The following is a 12,112-nucleotide window of genomic DNA, read 5'->3' on the forward strand; positions in this document are numbered from 1 at the left end:
CGTTTTGTGGACCGCAAATAGCGGTCCTCAATGCACAGGCACTGGCCATGTGAACCACAGACCCGAAAAGCCAATGGAAGCGTTTTCGTGGGCTTCCAATCCATGCCTCCGCTCTGCAAAAGAGCCTATATTTTGTGGATCGTGGACCCATTTAAGTCAGTGGGTCCACATCCATAGCACTGAGTTCACATGGCTGGTGCCCATGTATTGTGGACCACAATTTGCAGTCTGCAATAAGGACACCACGGTTGTGTGAATGAGCCCTGAAACGGTGAGAAGGAAAGCATGGGCAATCATTTCTAAAATAACCGTATATAACCTCTCTATGGCCCTTAGTAAATCTATGCCCTTGTGCGGGTGTATTAAGCTTAAGTATCTGACTGACCGGTCGTGGCTACCAGCTATTCCCAACTAGCTCCTCCATACACAGGCACGTTCGGTAGTTTTTATGTGTTTAGAGTCGGGGGGGAAGGACTAAGCAGCTACCCTACCCATTTCCCCTCCTTGACATATTCCGAACAAACGGCTGGTAAACATTTCATATACATTAGACAGTAGGCTGCAGGGAATACGGGGCCCCCGTTCTTTTGATCGGTGGGGGTCCCAGCAGTAGGACCCCCACAGATGTAATAGTTATCCCCTATGTTGTGTATAAGGGATAACGTCCAACAACCAGAATATCCCTTTAAGCAGTATACATTTTATCAGGTCTGGCTCATTGTATTCTTTCTTTTTCCAGTGAATATTTTATTATTCTAATGATGTGAGTGGGCTACATGGGGACAGAATGTGTAAAGCCACAGAGATCTCTATGGGCACAAGACACTGTTAATCTGTTTCTATGGACACTTGTTCAGTAACTGTGCCACCGCAGTCCTCGCTGCTGTAGGTTTTATGCTATTTATATGCAGACTTGTTTTAAGCTGCGCAGAATACTTTATTAGGCCTCTGTTCAGCTTATTGGCGGATAAATGAACGGGATATCTAGGAGCAAGGGTCTGGGGCTGAAAGGTGCGTCACTGTAGCATTCCTTGCTGCGAGACCCTTAAAAAGAGGGGACAACTTTTATCCTTCACATCTGTAAAAGATGCCCTTCTCCAGAGGACGTAAAGGTGTGGTGTTTTGATCTTTGCTAGGGGACCCCTTTTTGCTTTGATGGCTTATGTGGATATACAGTGTATTCGTAAAGTCTTTAGACCCTTTAATTTTTTCACATTTTGTAGTGTTGATTTTTTCTTTTACTACAAAGTTGCAAGTCCCCCCCCCCCCCATCAATCTGCGCTGAATCTGCCTTAAAAATGAAAACATTTATAAAAAATGTTTGCAAATTTATTAAAGTAAAAATCGAAAATGTCGCATGGACAGAAGTATTCAGACCCTTTGCTTTGACTTGCTTTCGGAGCCTCTCATTTATCTGCCCTGAACATTTCTGCTGCCCTGAACGTCTTCAAGAGCACAGTGGCCTCCATAAATCTTAAATAGAAGAAGGGCCTTGGTAAGAGGGGGTGACCAAGAACCCATCACTGGGTTCCAGGGTTGAAATCTGACTAAGGCTGAGTTCACACGGGCGAGATTTCCGCGCGGGTGCAATGCAGTAGGTGAACGCATTGCACCTGCACTGAATCCTGACCCATTCATTTCAATGGGGCTGTGCACATGAGCGTTTTTTTTCATGCATCAGTTCTGCAATGCTTTAAAATCGCAGCATGCTCTATATTCTGCGTTTTTCACGCAGCCCTGGCTCCATAGAAGTCAATGGGGCTGCGTTAATAACGCATTGCATCTGCAAGCAAGTGCGGGTGCGATGCGTTTTTCACTGATGGTTGCTAGGAGATGTTGTTTGTAAACCTTCAGTTTTTTATCACGCGCGTGAAAAACGCATCAAAACGCATTGCACCCGCGCGGAAAAAACTGAACAACTAAACGCAATTGCAGCCAAAACTGACTGAACTTGCTTGCAAAATGGTGCGAGTTTAACTGAACGCACCCTGAACGCATCCGGACCAAATCTGTCACGCTCGTGTGAACTCAGCCTAAGGCTAGTTTCACATCTGCGGCACCAGTTCTGGCAGAGAACTTTGGTTGGAGTTCTTCGGATTCGGCACTGTGGATTGCCCGCCGGCTCCGTTAACTATAATCCGGCCTAAATCTGGCAAAAATGCTGAGAATTGTCTGGACAGAAACCACTGCAGTTTGTGTCTGCATTCTCTGCCTGAACTGGAGGCCGGATCACCCTGCCGCAGAGGTGAAACTAGCCTAAGGGCAAGGTTTTCCTTCTACACTCCAAAGGCATACTGATGGGGAAATTAGATTGTGAGCTCCACTGGGGACAGCAAGTGATGGCCGTGTCTTTAAAGTTCTGCAGAATATATTGGTGCTATATAAGTGAGAGAAAGGAGAACAAATGTGCTTAATGCAAGCTGATAGATGAGGGATTATCATATACAGGTCCTTCTAAAAAAAAATTAGCATATTGTGATAAAGTTCATTATTTTCTGTAATGTACTGATAAACATTAGACTTTCATATATTTTAGATTCATTACACACAACTGAAGTAGTTCAAGCCTTTTATTGTTTTAATATTGATGATTTTGGCATACAGCTCATGAAAACCCAAATTTCCTATCTAAAAAAATTAGCATATTTCATCCGACCAATAAAATAAGTGTTTTTAATACAAAAAAAGTCGGCCTTCAAATAATTATGTTCAGTTATGCACTCAATACTTGGTCGGGAATCCTTTTGCAGAAATGACTGCTTCAATGCGGCGAGGCATGGAGGCAATCAGCCTGTGGCACTGCTGAGGTGTTATGGAGGCCCAGGATGCTTCGATAGCGGCCTTAAGCTCATCCAGAGTGTTGGGTCTTGCGTCTCTCAACTTTCTCTTCCCAATATCCCACAGATTCTCTATGGGGTTCAGGTCAGGATAGTTGGCAGGCCAATTGAGCACAGTAATACCATGGTCAATAAACCATTTACCAGTGGTTTTGGCACTGTGAGCAGGTGCCAGGTCGTGCTGAAAAATGAAATCTTCATCTCCATAAAGCTTTTCAGCAGATGGAAGCATGAAGTGCTCCAAAATCTCCTGATAGCTAGCTGCATTGACCCTGCCCTTGATAAAACACAGTGGACCAACACCAGCAGGTGACATGGCATCCCAGACCATCACTGACTGTGGGTACTTGACACTGGACTTCAGGCATTTTGGCATTTCCCTCTCCCCAGTCTTCCTCCAGACTCTGGCACCTTGATTTCCGAATGACATGCAAAATTTGCTTTCATCCGAAAAAAGTACTTTGGACCACTGAGCAACAGTCCAGTGCTGCTTCTCTGTAGCCCAGGTCAGGCGCTTCTGTTGCTGTTTCTGGTTCAAAAGTGGCTTGACCTGGGGAATGCGGCACCTGTAGCCCATTTCCTGCACACGCCTGTACACGGTGGCTCTGGATGTTTCTACTCCAGACTCAGTCCACTGCTTCCGCAGGTCCCCCAAGGTCTGGAATCGGTCCTTCTCCACAATCTTCCTCAGGGTCCGGTCACCTCTTCTCGTTGTGCAGCGTTTTCTGCCACACTTTTTCCTTCCACAGACTTCCCACTGAGGTGCCTTGATACAGCACTCTGGGAACAGCCTATTCGTTCAGAAATGTCTTTCTGTGTCTTACCCTCTTGCTTGAAGGTGTCAATGATGGCCTTCTGGACAGCAGTCAGGTCGGCAGTCTTACCCATGATTGCGGTTTGGAGTAATGAACCAGGCTGGGAGTTTTTAAAAGCCTCAGGAATCTTTTGCAGGTGTTTAGAGTTAATTAGTTGATTCAGATGATTAGGTTAATAGCTCGTTTAGAGAACCTTTTCATGATATGCTCATTTTTTTAGATAGGAATTTTGGGTTTTCATGAGCTGTATGCCAAAGTCATCAATATTAAAACAATAAAAGGCTTGAACTACTTCAGTTGTGTGTAATGAATCTAAAATATATGAAAGTCTAATGTTTATCAGTACATTACAGAAAATAATGAACTTTATCACAATATGCTAATTTTTTTAGAAGGACCTGTATTCTGGATTATTCAATTATTTTTGCAGGGGTCAAATTTGTTTAAAAAAATTTATTGGGCTGTGTTTCTCTCCCAAAAATCTGAATTTTTTTTTTTTTCCTTTGCAACATATTCATGACATTTTTACAGACTGTATTCAGATATGCTCTGACAGATTAATGCTGCAGAGATTTACCCTGATGCAGTATTAATTTTCATTTGCATACAGAGCATTACTGTTCTTTTAGTTGTCTCACTAGACCTTGGACTATATCATTTTGCATATAAGATTTCAGTGTAAGCTGCTAACACGGTTTTTGTGTGGTGATGTTGTTTTAAAAGTTCTTTGGGTGGGTTGTCTTTAGGTGGGACGGTGTCTATCAGGCTAGCCATGGAATTTCAGGAATGCTGGCCCTTCTCCACAAGCTCCTATTTAAACACTTTCCTGGAACCGTTTAACGGTTTCATGGACATAGTTGCAAAAATATAATTCTATCCAAAACCATGGAATAAGAATACAAATATAAGTTTTTCCTCTTTTGTCTGTTACTATAAATCTGACAGCCTAATTTATTTCAATATGGAACAAAAACAAAAAAACAAGTAATATAAACCCCATATTGCCTATTTCTGTAATATAAATAAATATAAATATATATAAATATATATATATATACACACATACACACACTTTTTTTATTTTTATTCCTATTACCAAAAAAATGCAATAAATGGTGATGGCACACATTAAGGCTACATGCACATGACCGTATTTCAAGTGTCCGATCCATTTTTTTGCGGATAGGATGTGGACCCATTCATTTCAATGGGTCCGCAAAAAACACGGACAGCACACCGTGTGCTGTCCGCATCAGTATGTCCGTTCCGTTGCTCCGCTAAAAAAATATTGCATGTCCTATTTTTTTCTAGTTTGCGGACAAGGATAGGCATTATTACAATGGATCCGCAAAAAAAACGGATCATCCGTTTTTTTGCGGACCGCAAAACACACACGGTCATGTGCATGTAGCCTAAAACTGCAAGTAAGCAAAAGGTAAGCTGCTAGACATCTCCGTAGATAGGAAAAGTTAAAATGTTATGGATCTTTCAATGCAGTAACCCAATAACTACTTTGTAAAAGTGTTATTGTGCAAAATTTGAAAAGCATTTAAAAAAACAAAACAAAAAAAAACTATAATTTTGATAAAATTGTCATTAATGCTGCTTGGTGAATGGTGAACAAAACCTGTTTGCTTGTTTTTTGTTTTTTTGTTTTTTTCAGTTTGTGATAAATCTGGAGTGAAACTCATTAACATAGCTATCCAGACCCACTTTCCTGCCATATTTCAAACTGGAGTATGTTGTGTAAAAAAGCAAAAAAGTCGCAAAAGACCCAGTCTTCAACTTTTTGAAGCTACGGTGAAGGCATAAATAATCGGGGCCTATGTCTTTATTTGATTTTATTGTTTGGGTATAGTTCATTGGGTTATGTATGATTTCTACTCCTATGTGATTTATCTACTTTTACTTGGTGCAGCGTTTTGACACATTTCATATATTTTAAAAAATCCTCTCTTAAATCTAACAGTTGAGAATTATGTGACAAAACCCACTGTACATTCTAGTAAACCTAATTTCACCCGTGCAGATGTGAGAAATGGATTGTGCTTCCTCCTAGGTGTTGAATGCACAGAAAGCAGGATACAAGGCTGCAGTGGTTTACAATGTCGACTCTGATGACCTTATCAGCATGGGGTCCAATGATGGTATGTACAGTATGCAGTTTTCCATCTTATCAAAATGCAAGTGGCTTTCAGAAATTGTTCTTGTGAATGTTCATAGTTATGTTTTGTTCACACATTTCCCCTAAAAAAAAAAAAAAAATATATATATATATATATATATATATATATATATATATATATATATATATATATATATATATATATATATATATATTAGGATATAGAATGGTGACTTATGTATTTATAAGGCAAGCCTCTCCCATGCAGTGGTGGATTGGGCATTTATTAAAAAGATATGCTTCTTACTGAGTTACCAGTTAGTTTTTGTGGTCCATTTGTTTCACAATTTGATTCCAACTTGGTTGAATAAAATGTTTAACTGCATATTTTTATTTTGGGTGTTTTAATAATACAATTAATAAAGTTTATCTGCAGTATGAATTGATTTAGGTCCCCATTTACACCGGGCAGTTCAACCCTGAATGTGCACTACAATCTCTCTTCCTCAATTCAGTTTGCATATTGTTTACACAGGGCAATGCTCTGCCGACAAATGCGACTGTTTTTAGGGACAGACAACCAGTGTTTGCACGTTTCTCAGATGTTCGAGGACATGAGGCAAACATCGAGTGTGTGTGCGTTTTTCATTCCCAATCAGCCCATGAAAACTGATCTTTAAGCTGACCATACATTAGTCTTTTGTTGGCCAAACCTGTTAAGAACTCTGATTTGTGTGGGGAGCTCCCGACTCTCCCCTGACTGGTGGTCATGTCGGGGGAGACGAGGATCGGGCAAAATTCATATTTTCACCAGATGCTTTTGTTCTTCCAGGAGGTAAGTCTCCAGAAGTGTGGCAGTGGCTTTTTCTGCTCTCTCCAAAGAATACACATAGATGTTTGGCCGAGCCAAATGTGTATGGGGAAGCCAGGAAGGTGTTAGGGGAGAGGTTTGTCGGCCTAACGATCATTCGGCCAACAGCTACTGAATATGTATGACCAGGTTAAAATTCCACCCCCTCTCCCTATAAATCATGACACTTGGAGTACGCAAGTGAATTGCTGTATTTTTCGGACTATTAGACGCACCTAGGATATAGAGGAAGAAAATATGAAGAAAAAATATATTTTTCATCAGGTCAGACCCCCGAAGCTCCATTAGACAAAAAAATAAATGAATGAACTCTCCTCTCCTGCTCCGGACCGCGTTGCCACTCACTGCTCATTGGTCCTCTGCAGGCCCATGTTGCATTCTGACCTGATGTCGTACAGCGTCAGATCTTAGTGCATGTAGCGAGTAAAGCCAGCACCTGGAGCGCTTCCATCATCACTCCCCGTGCCTGCTGCATGCTGTCATTACCCATTCCGCTTTTGGGTGGAAAAAGTGCATCTTATAGTCTAAAACACATGGTAGTTAACTAGCTCAATTTTTTTTTTCGGTTTGGTTTATTTTTGCTGCTTTTTTCAGTGATCCTGTACATGGGCTTTATTTTATACATATTATTTGATATTGTATTTTGTGCCATGGAAAATGTAAAAAAATTAAATAAAAAAAAAAAAATATATATATATATAGCCTTTGCCACAATTTTTTGTTTATTTTTAAATAACACCAAGGTGCAAAGAAAATACATTTTCAAATTGTGTTCCCTTTCCATTAAAATAACTTTGATATATGGTTGTTTAACAGCAGTGGCATGTAAGGTCATTCTCCCTACACTAGTTTTTCTGACGTAGGAGATAGACCGGTAGGGATTTAGTAAAAAAATGCCAACACATTTTTTGTTAGGAATCGCCCAGTACACACAATGCAAATAAAATATATATGAAATATATAAAATAGCCTTAGGTACGTTGCCTTTCTTTCTGTGCGTCGCGAATTCCAGTAGTGAAGTGGGCAATGTTCACATCTATAGACACTTTGTCTTTAAAAGGACCACGCTGCACCCGGACAGAGCTGAAAAATCCTCTTTTCCCGATTTTCACAGGAATTTCTTGAATATGGGTAAGCGATCAGCTCACTTAAGTACACCTCTCCTCCAGGTAACCTTATGAGAAATCAAGGTGCCACCAATAGTGAAGGTAGATACCCCTGACGAAGCTTCACAAAGCGAAACCCGGGTCGGGTGAATTGATTTGTATACACCGCATGTGATTTTATCCATCTTGTAAGTATAATAAAAATCTTGCAGTTGGAACCTCGTGTGAATGTACTTCACTATTGATGGCACCTTGATTTCTCATAAGGTTACCTGGAGGAGAGGTGTACTTAAGTGAGCTGATCGCTTACCCATATTCAAGAAATTCCTGTGAAAATCGGGAAAAGAGGATTTTTCAGCTCTGTCCGGGTGCAGCGTGGTCCTTTTGAAAGAAAACCCAGTACACCCACAAATCCCTGCCTTTATGGGCAGGTTTTGTATTTGAGGCAATAGAGAATATAGTACTTTCCTGACGCAATCACAATAATGAATGCAGCGTTTTCGTATTAGGAGTTGCCCAACGAATGTGATTACCAATGCTTTTGAGAAAGCAGCTTAAAGTGAGCGTAGAACTCGGATTTTATTTAAAAAAAGCAATTACCTTTTAAGATGAGCTTTTTTATCTTTTTTTTTTTCTTAGAATTTAGCCCTCTCAAACCATCAGATATGTAATGTCATAACTGGCACTTTTTAGCCTTTTTAATGTCCTCACATCCCCGCCCCATAATCTCCTTCTGGAACTCTAGCAATTTACGGGACAAGTTCTAAAACGGAGCTTTGAGAAGACCAAAAAACGTTGGTGAAAACTGGTTAATCTGCAGTCTACCATAAGGGTATTTCATATGCAGTTCTTGTTCATTTTGCTCGAAAATGTTGACTATGTCTAATTTAAAAGTCATGAATGTGGATTATAAGGTGCAGGAGTTTATAAGAAGCCAATTCGTGTTTGTAGTTTTAACTTGAATGTGATGATTTGAGAATAAATAAATAGGCTTAACAGGCTAAGTGATAAAAAAGATTTGCGAAGTGTGATTAAATATATGGTTAAACAGACAAATCACATACAGAATAAATAATAATCTATCACATGCCCTGCACAATACAGTATGGAGAGGACTTCTGTCACCATGTCGTAGCACATGGCCGTCTCCTCATGGTGATACACATGGCTTTTTTTTTTTTTTTTTTTTTTTTTTTTTTGAGGCAGAGCACCGGAGGGTCTAGGTGCAAATGGCGACAAGGCAACAAAGTCTTGTCGCCATTTTTCAATTCTAAGTCGCATTGGCGACTATTTTGGTCGCCATCTGGAGTCTTGGGGTATGTCTCTACCAGCTTTACACATATAGAAGCTGAAATTGTTGGCCATTCTTTGCGATATGGCTCAAGCTGAGTCAGATTGGATAGACAGCATCTGAACAGCAGATTTTAAGCCTTGCCACAGATTCCTAATGGGATTTATGTCTGGGCTTTGACTCGCCCATTCTAACACATCAATATGCTTTGATCTACTATTCCATTGTAGATCTGGCTGAATGTTAAGGGTCGTTGTCCTGCTGGAAGGAGAACCTCCGCTCAAGTCTATTGCAGCCTCTACCAGGTTTTCCTCCAGTATTGCCCTGTATTTAGCTCCAGCCATCTTCACATCATTTCTGACCAGCTTCCCTGCTGGAAGAAAAAAAAAAAAAAGGATCCCCACAGCATGATGCTGCCACCACTATGTTTCACATTGTGTTCAGGGCGATGTGCAGTGTTGGTTTTCTGCCACACACAGCGTTTTGCACTTAGGCCAAAAGGTTCATCTGACCAGAGCACCTTGTTCCGCATGTTTGCTATGCCCCCTACAGGTGAAATTCGAAAAATTTTTATATCGTGCAAAAGTTCAATATTCTAGGCTCAAAATGTCACTCTAGCCAGCTAATTAATCTATACCCCCTGAGCAAAGGGTAAACTGAGATTGTGACTTTGGGGTTTTCATAGCTGTAAGCCATAATTATCCAAATTATACCAAATTAAGGCTTGAAATATCTCGCTTTGCATGTAATGAGCCCATCTCATATATTGGTTTCACCTTTTAAGTTGCATTACAGAAATAAATTAACTTTGCACGATATTCTAAGTATTCGAGTTTCACCTGTACATGGCTTGTGGCAAACTGAAAATGGGACTTCTTATGGCTTGCTTTCAAAAATGGCTTTCTTCTTGACACTTTAAAGCCAAAGGTTTTTTGAGTAAATGACTCAGGCTGGGTTCACACTTGAGCGTTGCGCAAACGCGCGTTTTACGCGCGTTTTTGACGCGCATTTTTATGCGCGTTTTTGTAATAGTTAACGCGCGTTTGACGCGCGTTTGTGTGATTCACTACAGTGTCCTATGGCCACAAACGCCCCAAAAGTCGCTCATGTACTTTTTGGAGCGTCGGGCGTTTTACAGCGCGATCGTACGCGCTGTAAAACGCCCAAGTGTGAACCATTCCCATAGGGAATCATTGGTTTCTCCTTGTTGAGCGTTTTACAGCGCGTAGGAACGCGCTGTAAAACGCTCAGGTGTGAACCCAGCCTCATAGTTGTCCTGTGGACAGACTCTCCCATTGGAGCTGTGGATCTCTGCAGCTCCTCCAGAGTGACTGGGGGCCCCTTGGCTGCATCTCTAATTAGTGTTTACGTGCCTGAGATGTCAGTTTAGGTGGATGGCCGTGTCTTGGTAGGATTGCAGTTGTGCCATGCTTCTTCCATTTTTGGATGATGGATTGAACAGTGCTTTGTGAGCTGTTCAGAGATTGGATTTTTTTTTTTTTTTTTTATAACCGAACCTTGCTTTACACTTCTTCGCAACTTTATCCCTGACCTGTTTGGTGTGATCCTTGGTTTACATGATGCTGTTTCATCACTAATGTTCACTAATAACTTCATAAAACATCTGTAGTTATACTGAGAATACATTACACAGGTGGACTCTACTTACTAATTAGGTGAGTTTTGAAGGCAATTGGTCACACTGCATTTTATTGAACCTTTTCCTGATGCAGCAATTATTAGTTTTTGCGGAGCCGTAACTTTTTTTTTTTTGCGCAACAAGTTGTACTTTCTAATGCCACTATTATATATTTCATACAATCTAGTGGTAAGCAGGAAACATTCCAAATCGGTTGGAATTTGAAAAGAAAACGCAATTCCACCACGGTTTTACGGGTTTTGCCTTTATGGCGTTCACTATGTGGTAAATCTGACTTGTGCTCTTGATTCTCCAGGTCAGTACGATTTTATGGTGATACCACATGTGTGTAGTTTTTGCTGTGTTTTAATACTGAAAAACTGTACGTCTACGGAGATGTGATAGCTTATTTTTGGTGGGACGAACTTTGAAAAATCGGACTTATTTTTTAAATTTTTTTGTTTACTTTGGTTTTAGGAAAAGGGGGTGATTTTAGAATTATTATTTTTTTTTTTTTTTCAATTCTTTTATTTCTGCAAAAATTTAAACTTTTTTTATTTTTTTTTATTGTTACAGTAGGTCCCTAATTGGACCCCAACTTGCAATCATCAGATTGCAATTTTGCATAGAAATGCGCTAGGGAGGCACATCCCTGTCACCGCCTGCCATTGGCTGCCCCTGTCCCATCCGACATTGGATATTTTCATCTGCACACAGGGAGAAGCGGCGGTTCAGGGAGATAGGTAAGTAGAATTAGTGTGAGGGGCCCGGAATATGGGGGGGGGGGGGGGGGCGGGCGGCATTTGTTAGTGTTAACCGCCTAACGCCATTTTTTTTTTTTTTTTTTTTGGCACAAGTTAGCGGAAATTGACATATTTTTTTTGTTTTTTTTTTTTTGTTTTTTTTTCTTACAAAGTCTCATATTCCACTAACTTGTGACAAAAAATAAAATCTCACATGAACTCACCATACCCCTCACGGAATCCAAATGCGTAAAAATTTTTAGACCTTTATGTTCCAGACTTTTTTTCACGTTTTAGGGCCCCTAAAATGCCAGGGCAGTATAAATGCCCCACAAGTGACCCCATTTTGGAAAGAAGACACCCCAAGGTAATTCTTGAGTGGCATGGTGAGATCATGTAAAAAAAATAAAATTTTTGTCACAAGTTAGTGGAATATGAGACTTTGTAAGAGAAAAAAATAAAATGAAATTTTCCGCTAACGTGTGCCAAAAAAGAAAAATATTCTAGGAACTCGCCATGCCCCTCACGGAGTACCTTGGGGTGTCTTCTTTCCAAAATGGGGTCACTTGTGGGGTATTTTTACTGCCCTGGCATTTTAGGGGCCCTAAAGCGTGAGAAGAAGTCTGGAATCCAAATGTCTAAAAATTCCCTCCTAAAAGGTACTCATTGGAATTTGGGCCCCTTT

At 40.5% G+C, this 12,112-nt stretch overlaps 1 protein-coding gene across 2 annotated transcripts in view; it reads left to right on the forward strand.

Moving 5' to 3' along the window:
* RNF13 (ring finger protein 13) overlaps positions 1 to 12,112 on the forward strand; it is a 99,534-nt gene that overhangs the window by 58,664 nt on the left and 28,758 nt on the right. For both annotated transcript variants that reach the window (XM_044290374.1, XM_044290376.1), the window contains one exon: positions 5,712 to 5,799. In XM_044290374.1, coding sequence (XP_044146309.1) covers positions 5,712 to 5,799 — 88 coding nt within the window. The remainder of the gene's footprint in view (positions 1 to 5,711; positions 5,800 to 12,112) is intronic.

This window comes from Bufo gargarizans, chromosome 4 (genome assembly GCF_014858855.1).
Source record: "Bufo gargarizans isolate SCDJY-AF-19 chromosome 4, ASM1485885v1, whole genome shotgun sequence".
In the NCBI taxonomy this organism is placed as follows: Eukaryota; Metazoa; Chordata; class Amphibia; order Anura; family Bufonidae; genus Bufo; species Bufo gargarizans.